Consider the following 23,024-nt stretch of genomic DNA (forward strand, 5'->3'; position numbering starts at 1 on the left):
ATAATACAAATTCATCCATGTCTTTCGTCGCTTCTGTGTGATCTTAGTTAACTGACATAATGAAATGAACATATCAGTTATGACTCAGTTTCTTCAAATGTATTAGTATTTTTTATGACAAAATAAAGAAAATAAAGAGAGAGGTTTTCCTTTCACTCGCGTTTTCTTCTACTTATCTTAAATTTTTTATATTACAATATGTCAACATATATTCTAACCTTACGATTAAATATAAAACTTATTCTAAAAATAATATACATATATTCATAGCGAATTAATGATCCATTACAATGTTTGAGGCCCAGGACCCTCGAAAACAGGCTTTAAAACGCCGATGTGACGAAACTAACCTGGACATTGCATGTCGCTTGAATCACAGTTCGAACGACAATCAACAACCCTTTGAATAACAAGGTTCGTGAAATTCATATAAGTTACAGCTTCGATGTTTGACGCTTTCTATGTTTTTTGTTTTGCGAATCTCTACCAAAATCGCGCGCCATCTAGTGAGGGCGAGGCGTGTGCGCGTTTTGCAAGCGACTAACATTTTTTTACAGTATTGTATTCGACTTGTACTCCATACTACGTATTTAATTTTAAATATTAAGTATTGAGCGTGGAATTAAATCCATTTCGTGTAAAAGCAAACGTATAACAGCATACTTGTGAAGGAATACTTTGCGAGTATGGTTGCATATCATTCAAAACGCATTCTTTTGTATTTTGACAGTATGTTAGATTTTAAAGATTTATTGAAAAACATCTGAAAACCTATGTAAAGAATACATGAAGTAATTTGCGTGTTATATCTTTTGTTTATATTGGACGAATGACCTTGAAATGTAATGAGATATAACCTTCGATCACTAGCTTATTAGTGATCGAAGGATATAACTTATGTTGATAAAGTAAGAAGAAGAAGTCCTGATTCATAATGGCTAACTATTTACATCCATTGCGAGATTTCAGTTATGTTCTGTAATATGCACCATATTAAAGGATATAAGATAACGTGCTTTTCAATTATGTTTTATGATAACTCATAAGAGTTCAAATTCGATATGTATGTTGACGTCAAGAGCATCCAGTAAAGACGCAATTAAAAATACCTCAAGCCAAAATATAAAGCCAAGAATCGTGCTTAGAACACTATTGATGGTGCCATCTGCTAGGTTGTTGGTTCACCTTACAGTGACCATCAATCCAATTTTAGCCATACGAAAACCATTTAAAGACATGTCCTGTGAGATAGTGACTCTGAAATCCCACTGACTGAATCGCTAGGGATTATTGGAAAACGTTCAAACGGATTTTGGTAGAGATTCCGGATATAAAATATTACAGCACCTCATTTAACAAGCACTTTGCTTTGTCGCACGTTGTTTTAATTAATTTTACCCAAATGTTATTTAATTTAGCACAGAATAATTAACAAATCTCATTTCTATAAAGCGCACTGGAATTACTGTTTTCGGTTAATTACTTTATTCGAGTTATGATTATGTTGCGGGTTTTGTTACGTTAACACGGAATTGGTCTTTATTATCAAAAATAATTAGAAAACAATTATTTATTTGTTCATTACATTCATTCCTCATGCATTATCTAACAAAAAAACGGGAATTTGTTTAAACATTAGTCAGATTATATTAATAATGTTGTAATGGATGCTTGAAGCTGCTTTCAGACCACTTCTGTGTTAACTGGTAGTTAGTTCCTGTCATCGGATGTATCTTTATCGTTGGTTTCCTCTGTTTCAGTCCAGTGCTGGCCATCGCTGAGCTCCACACGGTAACGCGCCAGGACGGCACCGTCACACAATGCCTCACCCAAGCCGTCAACTTCTGGGAAATCACCTTCTTCGTTATGGTCATCATACTGCTTTACCTCCTTCCACTTATTATTCTTATCATTTTATATAGTGTCATCGCCAAGAATCTCATTTCAGCCGCCTCTAAGATTGTCATGAACAAAACTGTTGATCCGTACAATGCTAGAGCAAGGAAGCAAGTAATCTTGATGCTAGGTACTGTTGTACTTTGCTTCTTCCTATGCCTTATGCCGTACAGACTGATTGCTCTGTGGATCATAGTAACTCCAGCAGAACTATCTGAAAATATTAGCCCAGAACGATGGTACAACTTACTATACTTCTCTCGTATAATGCTGTACATAAATTCAGCTATCAATCCGATATTATATAACCTGATGTCGTCAAAGTTTCGAATCGGATTCTGTAAAGTATGCGTGTGTTACAAGAAATCGTCAGACAGATCACAGAATCGACGAGCACAAAGAACTATAACAAACGGATCAACCACAAGTAGTAGTTTGACACGAACAACAAACAGCTTGAAGAAACTATTCACACACAGAGGGAGTTTAGATAAAAGCGACACGGAATCAGAGAGCAAAGAAAGTAAGGACGACCCTAATAACGCGAAAACGAACGGCTTCTTCGAGCGAATCTTTACGAGCCGGCGATTTATTAGACAACAATCAGCCCCGGTTTGCTCCAATCCGAAACCGAGTATAAACAGGATGAGGAGCGAAGGCAATATGGCAGAAATATCTGACGTTTTAGAAGATCGTAAAACGAAAGAGACAGGTGATGCCACGAAGTTTATCGGTCATTCCAATGCTAGTGCTAAAAGTAATAGGTCGGATATCGAACTAGACTGCTCTAGTCGAAACCACTCTTTACGACGGAGTGTTTTAATAAATAGTGCTAAAGCAAAAAGTTTAGAGGGTGAGAGCAAGAAATTCGTGTCGTACCAAAAGATTAAAGTGGACTGCGTGGTTGGCTTCCAGAAATCGAAGAGTGTAGAATATGACTTCCCAGAAAGTTTTGTATGACTGATATTGAACCTTTTAGGTAGGTTTTAGGACAATTGTATTTGTTTAGGTTTAGTCGTGATGTTTATGTAGACTAAGTTTCTTCTTTAAAGGGTTACTAAAAATTGATATAAGTTTGAAAATCAATTATTAAAAACATATAGTTTTTAGATCACTTACAAATGAAAAAATATTTCTCCGCAATTTTTCTTCGATTTTCTGTCTTAACTGCACATGTCGGCATTGTTCCGCGTAAATTACACCATGACAGCCATTAAATGGCTGAAATAATTGTCAGCCGTTTAAATCATTTAATGGCGTCCTTCAATTAGAAGTCAGTGAGATATCTATACTTATCTATATTTTTTCCTTAAATTTTGAAGTAGCATATAAGTGGTCAATGCCACATATGGACACCTCTTACTTACCACATATGGATACTCTTTATGGAACAGGGGTTCTACCAGAAGCCGACCACAGATACGTTACCAATTATGAGGACGCATGTTTGCGTTATATGTATGTCAGTCGGCATCCTTACCCTTTCACCAAAACTCAAAAACTGCTTCAGTCTAGAAATGAGTTTGGTGATGGTATCCCCTAGTCCAGCTATATTGGTTCTCCCACTTTCAATCGCAAGTTTATATGGATACGTATTAGAGAACAATAATAGATGCAAAAGATTTTATGAAGGTGGTTCCCTTTGTGTGTCGACTCCGGCGGCACCACCGCTACACCTATTTCTGCCTAATAATAACAGTGTTAGGCGCTGCTGTGTTCCGTTTTAAAGGGTGTGGTAAGGGAGACATACTATTCCGAAGCGTTCCAGCTTAGTCCTCAGGGGTAACGCTTCTGTGGCCGACCTCTGGTAGGAATATCTAATCCTATCTGGAGTTGATTACGGATGTCCATGGGCGGCAGTAGCCACATACCATCAGGTGGACTACATACTCGTCTGCTACTCCTATATTATAAAAAAAATGTATTTCTAGTAATTATTTTCAGCCTTATTTTAGTATAACTTCAGTGGTAATTTTATCGTTATCTGCTCAATAAAATCGTAGTCCAGGTTACAGGTCCTTTAGTTGTCAGTAGTTATACAATAATCCTTGAACATCTGTACCACTGACACTTAGTCTGAAGTGGCTATCACAGCATGAATTGCTACTGCCACTCAAACCCCATAAATATATTTATTGCTCTTGATAAATTGCATCAGTTTGACGTCATCACCTACGTCATTTAACTGATAGGGATGTTACATAAGCTTATGTTCTTCATTGTTTACAAATTTATCTAGTAGGAACTTTAGAATTTTGCTTTAACTCTTGAATATTGTAAGGTTGGTAGAATGAAATTGGTTTTTAAGGTGGTAGAACCTTTTGTAGTTTGACTCCGGTGGCACCACCACCACACCTATTTTTGCCTAATAACAGCAGTGTTAAGCGTTGCTGTGTTTTGTTTTGAAGGGTGTGGTAAGGGAGACAAACTTTTCCGAGGCGTCCCAGCTTAGTCCTCAGGGGTAGCGGCGCATCTGTGGTCGACCTCAGGTAGGAATATCTAATCCTATCTGGGGTTGATTACAGATGTCCATGGGCTGCAGTAGCCACTTACCATCAGGTGGACTGCATGCTCATCTGCTACTCCTATATTATAAAAAAAAACACTGTGGCTCGGCTACGGCGGTGCACCGCTATATCTATTTCTACCTAATAATAACAGTGTTAAGCGCTGCTGTGTTCTGGTTTGAAGGGTGTAGTAAGGCAGACATAGCGGCGCATCTATGGCCGACTTCAGGTGGGAATCTGGTCTTGTCTGTGGTTAATTGTAGATCATGTGAATGGGTGGCAGTAGCTACTTAACATCAGGTGGACTGCATGCTCGTCTGCTACTTCTATACTACAAAATATGCAATGTCCCGTGATATGCAAAAGCACAAAGTCCTTTGGGGCTTTGAGCAACTTTATGTAGATAATAATAATAATATTCCCTCAATGAAATAAGAAAAAGTATAAATAAACCGAGTTTGTGAATCAATTCGTTCCATAAAGAAATGGTGTTGTAAATTGACGTCAAGAAAAGCACAGGTTCAAAGTAATAAAATTATTCCCTTTGGGGGTTTAATCAGTGATTCTGAAACCTTGTATCAATTTAACCCTTAGATATGTATAGTATGAATGACGTTAGAAGTGATAGAAACAGGGATTAGGCAATTTAAACATCCATTTATGTCTGTTTTGTAAAGGTCAGTTTATAAAGAAGTTGGTTTTTGGTGAAATGCTAGAAAATGCTATTTATCTAGAAGTATATTGGATATGTAGTCTCGGAAGAAGTTACACTTTAATGGCGTGATTTTAAAATATTATGTGTTACATTAGCGCACGCAACTCCGTTCCACGCTAGAAAAAAACCTTGGACCTGTTTACGCAAAACGCCAAAAGATGTATAACTTCAGAAAAATGCATAATATCTTTGTGAATGATGGAAAACGGCTGCTATATAAACTCACCTTGTAGTATTTGTATTTCATTTAAGACTGTTCTGATTTTTCAATTACTATTTTATTTGAGTTTAAAAATTATTTTGTGCTGTTCTATTACAATAGATCAGTAAATACAGTTGTCATTTTAATTTTAGGCCCTATACGCACCAATCCGTATTAAATGTGACCTGTCAAGGCAGGGATAGCCTAGTGGTTAAGAAATTCGGCCTCTCGATCGACGGGTCCGAGGTTCATATCCCAGGCAACTATTGGATTTCAAAATTATATGAGTATTATAATAGAAATTAATTACCACTTGCTAAACGGTGAAGGAAAATGTCGTGAGGAAAGCTGCATATCTGAAAGATTTGTAAAAAAAATAAAAACCTGAAAGGTATGTGAAGTCTACCAATACGCACTTGGACAGCGCCGTGGATTATGGCCTAATCCTTCTCATTATGAGAGGATACCCGTGCCCAGCAGTGAGACAGTAATGGGGTGATGAAGGATACGTTATCGTATGAATTGGCTTCCAGTTTAAAATACAAAAGTTTCATAAATAGATTGTGTAACTAAAGTTAATCCTCAAAAATTTAAAATCTATCTACCCGTCTGGTGACACAGATTATGTAGTTATCTTAAAAAGGGGTGCAAATCGTTTTCACGATCTATTAGGCAAACTATTCGTCACAGAGAATATTTGTATCACACAACAATTAAAACTAGCACCCTCTAACTTTTGCACACTTGAACCAAAAATTGTAACGTTCCAATAGACATGTTGCGGATCTGCAGCGGCGACGGAAAAAAACGCTTCGTGAGTTCTCACGGTATCCGTTTGGTGTAAATGGAACTTTATCATTCTATTTGTGCGTATAGGGTTATCTTCTTAAAATTTACATACAATTGGGGCTGAATCTGCTGCCAGATGTGACACTCGTATTATATTACCTACAGACACCATACGTGACAGACACGTAACATTAAAATATTACTTAAATTATACGGATTCACAATATTTATATTATACAACTCTTTGTTTCGGCTCTAATCCACCCATTTCTACTTAATCACAGGTGTGTAAGTGCTTTGTTTTTGTTGGCGTGATATGGGAATGATACGTATTCCGAATTTCTCAGGAATAGCTATGAGTGTATGGTCCGTTTTATTGAGGAGTCATATTAGAGGATGATTACAGATTTAAAGGTGGTAGAACCCTTTGTGGTTCGGCTCCGGCGGCACCACCGACACACCTATTTCTACATAATAACAGCAGTGTTAGGCGCTGCTGTGTTCCGTTTTGAAGGGTGTGGGTAAGGGAGACAGACTTTTCCGAGGCGTTCCAGCTTAGTCCTCAGGGGTAGCGGCGCATCTGTGGCCGACCTCAGGTAGGAATATCGAATCCTATCTGGGGTTGTTTACAGATGGCCATGAACGGCAGTAGCCACTTAAGTAAAAAAGAACAAATAACAGTAAAAAAGAAGAAAAAAAGATACATATGGGCGGCAATGGCCACTTGCCATCAGATGGACTGCATGCTAGTTTGCTACTTCTATTGTAACAATAGCATGCAGACCATCTGATGATAAGTGGCCACTGCCGCCCATGGACCATTCCAGATAAGAAAAGACATTAGTTTACTCTGAGGTAAGCCACAAAGCCGTTGCTTCACCTAAGGAGTATGTTGGTACGCCTCATAGGTACATAACTCCCTTATATGTATACCTTTCGAACCAGAACATAAGCGCTTAATACTGCTGTTATTAGGAAGAAATAAGTGTGGCGGTGGTGCCTCCGGAATCGAACCACGAAGATTTCTGTCATATTCAAACACCTTGTTAGTAGATACAACAACTTGTGTCTGTGCCGTATCTGTTACGTGCCTGACACGTTACGTGCTTGTAGGTGTAAATAAAACTATAAAGGTAGTTATTTTTTATATTAAACCTGATTTTATTAATATCTCAAAATTGTTCGAAGAATTTAATATGACTGGAGTGGAATGTGCAATATTGTCATAGTTATGTAAGTGTTTTGTGAGTACACGAATGTTAGCCAAAATATTTATTCTAAGATATTATAGTACGGGAGCCGGTCGCGTGGTTACTGCATCTGTCTGATTATAAATAATCCACACGATGTCAGGGTGCCTATATAAGTATTGACGCATTGACCTAGAAGAAAGACGCAATGACGCAGAAGTGATGGCTTAGTGGTATCCAAGGACCGAATATCAAATACGCCTTAATTTTTCATGTTATGTGCGTATTAGAAACTAATTATTTATCACTTATTTTACAAGTAAAGGAGAATTTTGTTTGTAAATCTACACGCCTAAGTGTTCTTAAAAGGAAATTAAAGGATGTGTGAAGTCTGTCAACCCACAGTTCGCCAACGCAGCAGACTATGGCCTGAATTCTTTCATTCTGAGAGGAGAGTCATGCCAACAGGATAGTTTTCAACAACAAATCCTTTCACTACAATAAATACTTTTAAAATATAATTACTTGAATCAACATTTTATATACTCGTATTAAGTAAGCAAAACAAAAAATTACTTTTATTTAGTTCTATATTTTAACAAGTTCGACATTATCATATATATTTTCATCAAATAACAGATGGTTGAAGTTATCACGCAACCGGCTCTTACACTATTACGTATAAATATTCATATTGTAAATGCCTATTGGTGTAAAAATATAAAGAGATAATTTGAAAAGATTTTTTGTCTATTATTTAACTTATAGCCCCTTGGAAGACCACTTGGTTTGTTGAAGATTGCTGCTGTGTTCTGTACCCTTACCATGAGTTTTCACGTGTCGACAAATATAACTGTGTTGGTATTTGTTTACGTATTTACTCATACTATACGTATTTACCCATACTATTTCCAATCAGCGCCCCTAGCGGATTGTGTCGGTACTTGGAAATAGTATGGGCCAATACGTGAACAAATACCTAAACAGTCGTATTTGTCGACACGTAAAAACTCATGGTAAGGGTACTGGTATGAGGTAAGGATATTACATGAGGCGATCCAACTTAGTACTCGAATGTGTCAACGTAATTAAATTCAATTAGACCCCTAATTACTCCCTTATTTGAATAATTGATATGTAAATATTTTGGATTTGGATTGGACAATGAAACGGAAATGCTTTAGACAAAGAACCGGAAACCGGAAATATGCATATTTTAAATTGTCTTGCTAAACATTTTTGTACTTCCGTTTACAAATCCGTGTTGTAGAATATTAAAGGGCTTGTGGTCAGTCCCAAATTTGGGGATCAGTACCCAGCAATGGGATAAATAGAGAATAGTAGCGAACTTTTTCAAAAATATTTAAACAATGAAAGGTAATCGTACCTCCAATTCATTAATAAGGTGTATACTATTCTATTGTTACCATTGTGATAAACAATACTGCTACTATTCAATGACTAAGTGGGATTTGTAAAAAGCATTAAAGCCTGAAATGGATCTGAAGGTTTTTTTTTTTTTTTTTATAATATAAGAGTAGCAGACGAGCATGCAGTCCACCTGATGGTAAGTGGCTACTGCCGCCCATGGACATCTGTAATCAACCCCAGATAGGATTAGATATTCCTACCTGAGGTCGGCCACAGATGCGCCGCTACCCCTGAGGACTAAGCTGGAACGCCTCGGAAAAGTCTGTCTCCCTTACCACACCCTTCAAACCGGAACACAGCAGCGCTTAACACTGCTGTTATTGGGTAGAAATAGGTGTGGCGGTGGTGCCGCCGGAGTCGAACCACAAAGGGTTCTACCACCTTTATAATATTCTGAATTCTGAATTCTGGTTATATTCTGAATGCACAGTGCTTTTTTTGTATACAGGGTGTAAAAATCCGAACAAAAAAGGGGATATTTTAAATGAGTTGAGTCACACAGTCGTCGAAATTCGCCCAAATTATACATTTCCAAATTTTGAAATTGAAAACACTAAAGCTAGTCATGATGAAGGTTTCCCCCTCGTCAACAAAAAAAAAGGTAATATACGTACAAGTTAACGGTAAGTGGTCACAATTTTCCATGAACGCATTATTTGATCTCGCAAAGACGATAACGAACCTAATTAATTTACATTTTAATAAATTAATTTCTCTTTGTAATAAGTTCTGAGTTTGTATTTTATAATTAAAGATAACAATGCAATGTTTTCAAGAGACTTGCTATTAAATAATCCGCTTCACCCAACTATATTTTTTAATAAAAATAACCTAGGTTTATAGAAATAAATTACATTAAATTGCAGGAAAAAATAACGTTTTAACCCTCTACTAGTATATAATAAAAGTTTGATATGAATATAAAAATACTATCTAAAATAAATCACCCTGTATATGTGGGCGTTTAACTGCACTCCTGTACCCATTGTTACGATCAGTATAATGTGCTATAAGTAACCGCGCCCACAAATCCTTCAATTACTAAGTAGGCCATTGTTTACACTACATTAAGGTATAAATAGTCTGCGAGATTGAATTAAGAATACCATGAGATTTTTGTTTGTATACAGGATGTAGAAAATGTTGATTTGTTTATTTTCCAATTGGTATTTTAATTTAAATTTTTAACTCTTTGCATTTTAAAGTTTCGTTTAACTAAAAAAAACTAGTGTATTACAATAATTATTTGCGATCATAATGATATGGTGTGTTACAAATTAATGTTAATGGAGCGTCCCGTGATAAGTGGCCTTTTGTTTGTGCATATAATATCATATCTGTCAGATTTGAGAGACAAGTAAGAATGACAGATAATATGAAGCATGATACGAAAAAGAAAGGGAGTTAAATAACGTTAAAAAACAGATAGCCTAGTGGTTAAGAAACTCGGCCACTTGACCGAGGGGTCCGAGGTTCAAATCCCAGGAACGCACCTCTAATTTTTCGAAGTTATGTGCTTATTAGAAATTAATTATCATTTGCTAAACAGTGAAGGAAAACATCATGAGGAAACCTGCATACCTGAGAGATTTATAAAAAAAAAATCTCAAAGTTATGTGAAGTCCACCAATACGCACTTGGCCAGCGCGGTGGACTAAGGCCTAATCCTTCTCATTCTGAGGGAAGACCCGTGCCCAGCAGTGGGACAGTAATGGGTTGATGATGATGAAAAAAACAGTGACGAAATCGTGGACAAAACCGCTATAATAACGTATTAAATAGCACGCTATTTTGCTATTTATCAACGTTATTCACTTTAAGCACTAAGTACTTAGCTACTTAGTAGCTACTTAGCCACAGAACTTGCGAATGGCAATAACTTACAGCGGCATTGTGTGCAAACAATACGAAATCTTAAACGGTGCCATTAACATAACTGAGTTTAAACAATACCTTCTTATATTATTTATAGTATGGATTCACCCAATATGTCGTCCATAAATATACGGTTCGTAAATACTGGAATTCTGTGATGTGTTGGAACACACACAAGCAAAATATACAAATCCCATTTTACGAGTACCATTTAAAGGTGGTAGATATTTCGGGTCTTGACTTCGAAGGCATCGCTTCACCTATATCTGCTTAGGAAGAGCATTGTTAAACGATGTTGTTTTTTGATGTTATGGGTGGGACAAGGCATTGACATGAGGTATTTCAACTCATTTTTCGGAGGTTGTACCTAAATGTAAAGTCAGGTAAATTTCAATTTAATTTGTGATTTTTGATAGAGGCTCATGCAACAGCTACTATAGACCATCGAGTAGATTGCTAAGTACAAATGGCAAATAGTAGCAATTAGCGATATCGTAATGCTGTAAACTTCGGACTCAGTACCCCTACCATGAGTTTTTACGTTTTGATAAATATGACTGTTTTGGTATTTGTTTACGTATTTGCCCATACAATTTCCAATCAGCGCCCCTAGCGGATTGTATCAGAACTAGGAAATCGTATGGGCCAATTCGTAAACAAATACCAAAACAGTCATATTTGTCAAAACGTAAAAACTCATGGTAAGGGTACAGTCTGGAATCTCGGGTTGAAATTTCAGTGACGCACTTTCGATGATTTTTCGATGATTTTGTGTATTAATTATCACTTGCTTTTACGGCGACATCATGAGGAAACCTGCATGTATAAGAGACTTTTGTGACTGGTCGATTGTTCAGATAAAATTCGTTTAAATACTTTTAAAATTAATAATTACTCCAAAGAAGTAAACTTTTCACGTAGCGTACATAAGTACACACATACTTTCAGTCCACTGAGAAGAGTAATAATAATAATATTTATTAATCAATAAAATGTTTACATAATATTGCCGCTTTTTATAATAATTTGGTACATTAGGTAATGATTAGCTGACAATCTTTTGGCACGCCTTACAGCCCAGACTGCATGACGGAGTTTAATATGTGGGGTGTCGTTGGATTCATATAAATTATGGAAGTAACATAGGTTATAATTATTTTTTTTTTTTATAATAACTCCTAGTTACCTATCTATCTATGAATCTATGATGACTGCAGATATCTTCACTATGAATCATGTTCCAATCTTGTTAACCTAAACATACCAGCGCCTGAGACTGATATTGCAAGAAGCTGAGTTATAGCTTATTGTATGATAACAATAACAGCGTAGGCTTGAATATCCCATTAACATACATACCGGATAGAATCTGCGCCATAATTTTGCACCATAGTTAGATTGGGTATAAATTAAAAACTGGTTCTGTGCCAGTTAGAATACGGGTTCCGTACACAATGTTATGAGATATTTATCAAATTTATTTTTTCTCTTAGTAACCGCTTACTTTTAACTGCACGTAAACTCATTAATAATAAGTAATGTCTTCTAAATTCACGAATCGTAATCATTTCGAGTATTTTATAACGTATTTTTACCTACAATAAAAAACAAACAGGAGAAACTAAGAATCCCTGTAAATTTTGTCAAAGTCTACATCAATTGGTAATTAAATACTTAGTATTGTTTAACAAAGGTCGACGTAATTGAATTAGGGCTTGGTAGTCGCTAGTAACTGACGTAGTAATACCACCAATTTGTATTTTCAGAGCACCTAGCGCTTCCTACGCAGAGCTTTGACTTGGAGCTTTAATGCAGAGCTTACACGATGACAAATATGAATAAGAATGGAGAAGTAAAGAAATCTCTGGAATTTCATGTATAATATAGGAGTAGTAAGTGGCTACTGCCGCCCATGGACATCTGTAATCAACCCCAGATAGGATTAGATATTCCCACCTGAGGTCGGCTACAGATGCGCCGCTATCCCTGAGGACTAAGCTGGAACGCCTCGAAAAAGTAGGTATGTCTCCTTCAAAACGGAATATAGTAGCGCTTATCACTGCTGTTATAAGGCCGAAATAGGTGTGGCGCTGGTGCCGCCGGGGTCGAACCATACAGGATGCTACCACCTTCTTTACTGTCTGTCTACTTATATCATGCTCGCCTACTACTATCATCTTATAAAAATAATAATACGTTCGGTTATTCAAATCAAATCAAATCAAATCAAATAACTTTATTGTGGAACATAGATTTAAAAACATAGGTGTACATTGGGTAATTCATATTCCGGCCTCATGGGCATACAATATTATTAAAGAAAATTATAATTACTATTAATATTATCATTAAACATTAACATTTAATATAAAACATTAAAATTAATTCGATGTATTTATTTTCAAAACGTACTTCGCACCATGTAACCTCGCCCTAATAACAAGAGTAACTAAATATTCGTCTTGGGATATGAGTATTTTATTTAAGCAAAGGTTACTTACTCTCTCTTACATGTAATTCGTTATTTTACGTGATTCGCGGAGTCTTTCTATCTTTGTAGATACGATTTTTCCTGGGAGAATAATACTGAGTAATGGTGAATTTCTGATTCTGTATATATTTTTTTATATGTCGATACCATTCAATTTTATTCCCTATATACTTTTTTAGAAATCGAAGTGGCAACCAAGCATGTATGAAGGTGGTAGAACCCTTTGTGGTTCGACTCCGGCGGCACCACCGCCACACCTATTTCTACCTAATAACAGCAGTGTTAAGCGCTGCTGTGTTCCGGTTTGAAGGGTGTGGTAAGGGAGACATACTTTTCCGAGGCGTTCCAGCTTAGTCCTCAGGGGTAGCGGCGCATCTGTGGCCGACCTCAGGTAGGAATATCTAATCCTATCTAGGGTTGATTACAGATGTCCATGGGCGGCAGTAGCCACTTACCATCAGGTGGACTGCATGCTCGTCTGCTACTCCTATATTATAAAAAAAAAAATGTAATCCACGTTGATCATAAGTTGTAAATTTCATCTATGTATTTGTATGTATGTATATATAAATGTATATTTGTGTGCCTGCAACATCAAAAAGGATTTCAAATATTCTATCAGAGGCCTATCATCATCAGAAGTCATCAGATATTTTTTACGATATAGAAGTGACAATCAATCGCATATCACATCTCATGATACGTAGCTACTGCCGCCCATGGACATATAAAGAAGGTCTGTGCTTCTACGTTACCAAATTCAGGTTATAGACGCAGTACTGTATACTTTTTTTTTTGTTTACGAGGGGGAAACCTTCAAAAGGTACCCTATGCCGTGGGAGGGACACGGGGTTATGTGGGATTCTTACCGCACTAAAACCCCCCCGGTGGCCGTCCTCGGCGCTGCGTAGGGGACTCCGGGATCTCCAAAGGAACGCAACCGGAGTCCTCTTAGCGCCTTGCCCCATCGGGCTCCGCCCAGGCGAGAGTGGTGCTCGCCACTCTGTCCGATGTGCACGACGGTATGCGACCACACATACCGCCGTCCTTCCCGGGGTCGCTGGCCGGGCGGTTCGAGCCTCTTTTAGTCGCCTCTTACGACAGGCAGGGGATACCGTAGCCCTATTCTGGTCCCGGAACTACAGGACAGTACTGTATACTACACGAAAGGTTTCAGGGTGTTTTTCCCTATAATAATTTTGTTATCGTTTTAATTAAAGGCATAAGATTTCGTATGTAAGTTTGATGTTTGTGTACTGGATTCGATCCCTGGCAAAGTAAATTGCTTCAGTATTTTTTTCTTTTTCTGTTGAGTCGGTAGAGATACTCTATCACTGAATTAGCTTACAACGATAGGGGTAGAGTCAGGTATGTTGGTCCAGTGCCAATTAGTAGAGTTGGTTCCATACAACAGCCTTTTGAGTTCCACTGCTGGAATTTATTTTCTTATTTAATTTATTTTGAAAATAATAAGGAGAACTTCTTAACCTTGGGATATATTCCCTAATGTTGTCAGTGAATAAAAAGTAAATTTTAACATTACTGTTTTAAACTATAATAAGACATTTAATATTTAATTTCATTTAAAGCATTTCTTTATATGTTTTATAAAAAATATAATTTACAAATTAATAACATAAATTAATAGAAGAAGTGGAACTGGAGCTTAATAATAGAAAATTATAACATTTTTATACGTACTCATTTATTTTGTAATACGCTTCGTTTAACCTGATTTAACTTTGTTCCTTAGAGATTCGTAATATGAGCTGACATTTTACTGTAAGATTTAGCTTCCTCACACAAATCTATATTTAGATACGGCCACTTCAATTATATTTATAATTAATGAAATTAAATGATATTTTTACTTAATAAAATTTATCTGTGTGAGCTTCGGGGGCACCAAATTGTCACTTATATTTTCTCTTATACCTTACCAGATTGGTACATAACCTCAACTAAGAGCATCCGGCGATAAACTCAGTAGGTTTTATTATCTTCTTTAATAACCTACTATATTTTTACATAATATTTATACAAAATTCGCTTCATTAACTTGCTTTACATTAATTACATTTCAAACAGTAAGCTTTGTAGCAATATACACTTAAATGTCTTAATAACAATTAAACTTCGAAAATTATCTCCCTAGGATTCGAATGCGGAATACGTAAAACAGAAGAGACGCCTAGACCTACATTATTTCGAAAGGTGTTTGTCTAGCATTCGAAGGCTCACCTAAAACACAAGAAAGGCATATATTTATTTACCCACTACCTAAAAAGCCCGCCAATTACTAAATAGTCAGGGTTGCCAACCGTAGAATTTTTCTACATACATAAACAAATAAAAATCTCGTATTTTGCCTTTTGACTCTCTTAATCTCGGAAATCTCTGAAATGTGTATTTATCAGCTAAAAAAATGTATATAAGTACTATGTCAATGAAAAAAAAACGTCGCCAGGACGAAGCAATCACTGAAATATTTGTTTGTCATCGTAAAAGGTCTACACTTTTAAAATGGGTGCCTCATTCAACTTTCCAGCTCGAGTATATATGACCATTTCGATAGTACCCGCTAATTCCTTTTAAAATAAATACCACCTTCCTATAATCAAAATCTCGTACATATTTGTATGAGGCTGCTAGCGTCCAGCGTAGCAAAAAAGCAATGATTAGCTTAGAGGTTAAGAAACTCGGTCTCTTGATCGAGGGATCCAAGGTTTAAAACCCAGTAAAACGTAGCCAGTAATCCAGTGACACCTCTAATTTTCAAAGTTATGTGTATATTAGAAATTAATAATCACTTGCTTAAATAGTGAAGGAAAATATCGTGAGGAAACCTGCATACTTGAAGTATTAAAAAAACGGTTTCAATGGTATGTGAAGTCTACCAATCGCACTTGGCCAGCGCGGTGGACTATGGCCTAATCCTTCTCATTCTGAGACATGTACCCAGCTGTGGGAGAGGAATGGGTTGATGATAATGATAGCGTCCTCGTACCTCGAACGAATGTCCACAAATCTCGTATTTGTACAAGTAAGCATACGGTTGGCAACCTTGCAAATGCTCTTATTAATAAACTTCCCCAAGTATGTGTTTTACATACGAGATCTAATTAATGCTTACGAGGAGAGCATATTAATTTACTCAGAATACATAAACACTTTTTGTTTTTCGGAAACTTGAAGGAACTAGGGTTGCTAATTAATTAAAAGGGATGAATCTGTGAAGCCAAAAGCTCATGTAGCGAAGTGAAATAGATCTTCACTTAACTAATTTACATGTAAAGGTTTTGTGAACCCTTTCTTGTATATCTTTGATTATATTAAAAGGTAGAACGGTAGTAGAACTAGCAGAGTCAGGAAGATACCACCACTAAACTGATTTCTAGTATAAAGCAGACTTTGCGTTTCAGTGGAAGGGTTAAGATGCCGACTGAGTTACATATGAGGCAACTTAGTCCTCAGAGCGTCAATCCATCCGTGATCGTCTTCAGGTAGAGTCTCCGTTCTATATGGACTTGATTGCAGATGTGTATAGGTAGTGGCACTATCAGCATTTTATAACCATCTGACCTAAATTGATCCCTAACCTTTAATATTAGAGACAAGCTGACCCGGCAAACTTTGTACCGCCTCAAAATCTATTAATCAAATATATTTTATATAAAATATAGCCTATGTTACTCGTGGATAATGTAGCTTTCGAATAGTGGAAGAATTTTTAAAATCAGTCCAGTAGTTTTTGAGCCTATTCATTACAATCAAACAAACAAACAAAGTTTCTTCTTTATAATATTAGTATAGATGTGGAGATGCTGGCATAAAGATGAAACATTTGTTACGTCTTTAAAAAACCTAAACGAGTTTTACGGAAATATTATATTAATAACTAGCAAAAATTGCTTACTAAGCCTGTCAGCAACAAAGAAATATTTTCAAAAAACTTACCAATAAGCTTAAGTGAAATCTGCAAACGGCGTTTTGGCGGCTCGCCAGCGCAGCTGTAATAGTTTTGTGACGGCATTTTTGTAATTAACCCTTTAATTCTAGTTGACGTCCAGATGTTTTTGTAATGTTCCGAAATTTAGCGTAAAATTTATTATTTTTGTCAAGTATGTTGCAATATTAAAATGATAGTGACGTCACGTTTTTATTGATTAACCCTTTAATTCTAGTTATGTTTTTGTAATGTTCCTGAAGGTCCAAAATTTAGTACAAAATTTTTTTTTTTTTGTCAAATATGTTGCAATATTGAAATAATGTGTATATATCTAGTATCTTGGGTGAACTTCCTCGAGGCAGCGATTTGGCTCATTTATTTTATTTATAAAATTTTTGTGTTAATTGTTTTGTGTTAGTTTTAGGTATATGGTTATGTAAAATAAGATAAAATTATGTTGCAAAATATATTAATAATATTGGCAATAATATTTTTGGATGTGGACACAATTAAAAGTATAGATAGTGACGTCATAAAGTCAGCATTTATCGATTAAACGTTTAATTCTAGTTTAATTAACGTCCAGATGTTTGTGTAATGTAATGTTTTTGGACGTTCAAATTTAGCGTAAAGCTTATTATTTTTGTCAAGTATGTTGCAATGTTAAAAATGATAATGACGTCACGTTTTTATTGATTAACCGTTTAATTCTATTTGTAGTCCAGATGTTTTGTAATATAATGTTTTAGACGATATTTAGCGCAATATTTATTTCTGTCAAGTATGTTACAATATTAAAATTATGTAAACCCAATTAAAAGTATAGATAGTGACGTCATGTCGTCAGTATTTATCGATTAACCGTTTAATTCTATTTGACGTCCGGATGTTTTTCTAATGTAATGTTTTTGAACGACCAAAATTTAGATCAAAGTTTATTATTGTTGTCAAGAAATGTGGTGTAAAGTTTATTTATTGTATAGGGTATGTTGCAATATAAAAAAAATTGGACCCAATTATAAGTGTCGATAGTGACGTCACGTAGTCATTTATTGATTAGCCGTTTATTTCTAGTTGACGTCCAGATGTTTTTGTAATGTTATGTTTTGATCGTCCAAAATTTAGTTCGAAGTTTATTTTTTGTCAAGTATTTTGCAACGTTAAAATAATGTGAACTCAATTAAACTTGTGCAGTGATAGACGTCAGAAATGTGGTGTAAAGTTTATTTTTTGTATGGGATATGTTGCAATATTCAAATAATGTCTGCGTAATTATAAATTGTGTAGGCAGTGACGTCTTCACCATTTTGTAATTAACCGTTTAATTCTATTTGACATCCGGATGTTTATGTAAAGTAATGTTTTTGGACATCTATCTATACTAATATTATAAAGAGGAAAACTTTGTTTGTTTCTTTGATTGAAATGAATAGGCTCAAAACTACTGGACCGATTTTAAAAATTATTTCACCATTCGAAAGCTACATTATCCACGAGTAACATAGGCTATATTTTATATGAAATATATTTGATAAATAGATTTTGAGGCGGCACAAAATTTGCCGGGTCAACTAGTCAGTAATATAACGTAAAGTTTATTTTTGACATCATACTTTTGTCATCTCCATCATCATTATTAAGCTTACGACTTGTATAAGATTAACTTTCAGAGCTAGTCCTCTTAATTTCTTTTTGTAGAGTTTATTTTACTACTAAAAAAATAGCATCATGCTCAAAGCAGGTCCGGCTTACAAAATATAAAAAGTTGTTTTGTTGAGAACCAAAATGGAAATTTATGTTCTATTCGTAGTTTACGCAAAACAGAAGCTTCTGAAAAACTGAATCAACATTTAAATTACATTCAAACGTAGATTTGTGAAATATTTTTAAAAGCATGCATGCATGCAGTCCACCTGATGGTAAGTGGCTCCTGCCACCCATGGACATCTGTAATCAACCCCAGATAGGATTAGATATTCCTACCTGAGGTCGGCCACAGATGCGCCGCTACCCCTGAGGACTAAGCTGGAACGCCTCGGAAAAGTCTGTCTCCCTTACCACACTTCAAACCGGAACACAGCAGCACCTAACACTGCTGTTATTAGGTAGAAATAGGTGTGGCGGTGGTGCCGCCGGAGTCAAACCACAAAGGGTTCTACCACCTTCAAATGAGATGAGATGAAAACTTGCTGTAAATTTAACTCTCTTTGCACGCCCTTCAAACCAGTATACAGCAGTCAGTAACACTGTTCTTATAAACATGAAATAGATGTGATAATAGTTCAATTATAAAAAGGTCTAACGGTGAGATGAATTACTGTTAACAAGCAAGTCTACTACTTAATTTATTCATAAAGTGTTCTAACGGTGAAATGAACTACTTTCGTCACGAAAATCGACTACAAATAATTAGTATAAAACTAATATTAATATTTTCTTTTCAGTCCAATCCTGGGAGTGGCGACATTCACCCACGAGCGATACTTCGATGGAACAGAGCAGCCCGTCTGCTTGACCCAAGCAGACACCTTCTGGTCGGCCTTATTCTTCATCCTCATCATCGCGATCTTCTTCATCATCCCTCTTGGAGTACTCCTCGTGTTGTACAGCGTCATCGCCAAAAACCTCATGGAGAACCCAGTGATTATCTCACAGCATAGTAAAAACTCCAACAACGCTGGTAATGTTGTAAGGTATAGGAAACAAGTCATCCTCATGCTAGGAACAGTGGTTTTATCATTCTTCGTATGTCTCCTACCCTTCAAAGCTCTCACTCTTTGGATCATCGTATTCCCCCCAGAGACAATAATGTCATTAGGTATCGACGGTTATTATATACTTTTATATTTTTGTAGAGTTATGTTATATTTAAATTCGGCTATAAACCCAATATTATACAATTTGATGTCATCGAAATTTAGAGACGGGTTCGTTAAGCTGTTAAGGATAAATAAATTGATGAGATGTGGACGGAACTTGAGAGAGAATATGCAAAGACGAGACACATTTAATACGACCACTTCTACTGGATTTTCGAGCAGTCAAAACACGTCGGATTCCTTTTGGAGACGGTACAGCAACAGAGCATCCTCCCAAAGACACTTCATTAATAGAGACAGCAAGAAAGTTAAGGAAGCGAAAGAAATTTTCGAAACAAAGGTCCAACAAATGAAAGTGGGTGAAATAGTCAGCGTTGAGAACACTAGGCGTAACAGTATGAAAATAATCGCCGCGATGAACGAACTGAACGATAATTTAGGCGATATTATCGATGATAGTGTACACAGTAACGTTATCGTTAAAGCTGTTAACGGAGTAGCTGATATACAAGTCGACGTTCATAATATCGATGTACAAGATACAGAGAACAATAAACAAATACAAATACTGAACCTAGATGTTAAGACTAACAATGTATATTCTGTAACGTTAGACGTTAAGGACAAGTGTGAGAGGAACAGATTCGTGTGCGTGCCGGCGCAAGAAAATAGAAATATATTTGTATACGACTTTAAAAGTAACGAAAGTTTTGTCTAATATAGTTTTGTATTGAACGTATTATATTGTGTACCTCGGTTCAAAGAAATAAGACATACTCGTAAATATTAAGAAAATAACAATGTTTAACACATTAATATTTTTAGCAAAACTAATTTAATTTTGTTAGGTCAAAACCTGTTTCTTTTATTATCACATGATATTAATACTTTTTTTCGAGATTTGTATAAAAAGATTGAATTTCTGCAAATTTTGTATACAGGATGTTTTCCTTTTTCAGATGATACTCAACAACCTATACCTACCCAAAACGTGGAGATTATATCTGTTTTTGTCTTATTTCCCTGAACTATCATAATTCAGTATTCAATGCGTTTGGCCGCATGCCAAGTAAATAAATGCATTTAGCTAGACTAGATAAAATATAGGAACAAATGAAAAAGATATCGTAGTGAAGTGGTTGAAACTACGTCACAACTATTTCTGCCTCATAACATCTTAACGTTGTTGTTCACGTGTATGTGGAGATGTCGGCAATGACCACTTTTTTAATATTATGCATGAAGTGAACGAACATGTGTCTTGATGGTAATCGCTAAAGTGGTGTCGCTATCTGGACATCTATAATCAACCCCCGATTGGGTTCAAGTACCACCTGAAATGACACTGACCACTTAGTTACTTCGTTCAAATATTTCCTTTCTTTCCACATATCAAACCTGAACACAGTGATTAACACTGCTGTGTTCTGGTTAATTGTGATGTCAAGATGTGATGTCAGGATGTGATGTCAGGATTAGTTGTGATGTCAAGATGTGATGTCAGGATGTGATGCCAGGATTAGTTGTGATGTTACATCGGGAGTCAAACCACGAAGGTTCTACCTTTAAAGCAACGCATCTGCAGAACATCACATAGGCCTCCAATTATATTTGGAGTTACAGATGCACGCAGTGACCATCAGGTACTCTACCCGGTTGCTATTACAATCAAATAAAAAGTGTATATTAAATGTATATTGACATATTAACTAATGGACGGCAGATCTAGTACTCAATTCAAGAAAAAAATATCGATAAAAATATATGACAAGTATTATTTTTTAGCAACTTAAATAAATCTTTACCGTTACTAAGAAACCCTGTTAATTTTATTTCACATTTGGGACCACATATTTTCCCAGAAATTCCCAGAATTCGGTGGACGCACCGCCATGCGTCTTTAATCAATGTTTTTATTAAGTTTGCTTTTTTTATTAAGTGATACTTTGCTTCATTTTATTGCACATAATGCCAATTGCACTGCCTCTTTTTGGTCTTTAGCTATACCTAATGTCAGTAATTCCACCATTGTATCTCTTTTTTGTATTTGTAGTTGGAAGTGAAACCTATATACTAAGATCTGAAGTCCTTTCGTTAGTATATCAATGATTGTATATGTATAGTAAGTTCCTATATATTTCAATTTTTATACATTGATGTTAAAAATGGACAATAGGTACTCTATTATAATAATGTAACATTTCCTCTATAATGTACAATTAAGGGCCTCAACAGATGTGCTACGTTTAGCTTTTGCGATTGGAGATTTAGGTGTTTTTCTGATAAAACTAATTTTTAATATTTTTAAAAACTAATGTTTAAATGCAGCAACTAAACGCTACACACATAGGTTCGAGCGCCAGTCGCAGCTTTGAAGGTAGTGGAACTTTTTGTGGTTCGACTCTGACGGCACCACCGCCACACCTTTTTACCTACATTTCTATCTAATAACAGTTTAAGCGCTGCTGTGTTCTCGTTTGAAGGTATTCAGGGGTAGCGGTGCATGTCTAATCTATCCAGAATCTAATCTTATCTAGTGTTGATCACATATATCCATCGCGACAGTCTCAATTTACCATCAGATGGACCATTTTCGTCTGCGACTTCTATATTATAAAAAAATCTCCAAAACGCAATAACGCTGCTAAAAGTAGCTAGTCTGCTTAGGCCAAATGTTTGATATTCATTATAATCAGATAAAATTACGATGCATTTAAACAACTAGAGATCTCAAATATCTACATGCCTTTATGTGCTACAATAAACATATTTTAAACGTTTTATCGATGCATTTTATTTCATCAACCCTTTTATTTTAATAGCACCAACTTTATAATTGGGTTTTTATAAGCTTTTTAATAAAATCCCTGTTAGTATGTGAATGTCAAATCGTACAACTGAGTTTTAAACCAGATAACCTTACTGATTCCGTTGAAATTTTGCAAATATGTTTGGTTTGGATGAATACATAATAAGCTTAGTGACGTCATTCTAAATTGAATCTGGTGGACGCCCCAAGATGGGTGAGTATTTTTTTGTGCATTCCTATAATACAAGTATCAAATTAAACGGTCATCTGAAAAAATACGAAAAAAGCTTGTCTTGAAAACTTTTAAAATATTAATCCATTACACATGTAAATCTACTAACAAGTAACAAA

The 23,024-nt window shown here is 35.8% G+C and overlaps 1 protein-coding gene across 2 annotated transcripts in view; it reads left to right on the plus strand.

Annotated features, from left to right (window-relative positions):
- The window catches only part of Ethr (ecdysis triggering hormone receptor), a 119,193-nt gene extending 96,569 nt beyond the window's left edge, over positions 1–22,624 (plus strand). The window contains exon 4 of one of the 2 annotated variants that reach the window (XM_073079856.1): positions 19,490–22,624. In XM_073079856.1, the coding sequence (XP_072935957.1) occupies positions 19,490–20,582 (1,093 nt within the window). In that variant the 3' untranslated portion in view covers positions 20,583–22,624. Of the gene's footprint in view, positions 1–1,760; positions 3,131–19,489 lie in introns of those variants that run through there. The other variant, XM_073079848.1, reaches the window with a different exon arrangement.
- Positions 22,625–23,024: the final 400 nt, after the last annotated feature.

Source organism: Epargyreus clarus, unplaced genomic scaffold, assembly GCF_041222505.1.
Source record: "Epargyreus clarus isolate Ecla_fem2 unplaced genomic scaffold, WU_Ecla_fem_2.2 ptg000002l, whole genome shotgun sequence".
NCBI lineage: Eukaryota > Metazoa > Arthropoda > Insecta > Lepidoptera > Hesperiidae > Epargyreus > Epargyreus clarus.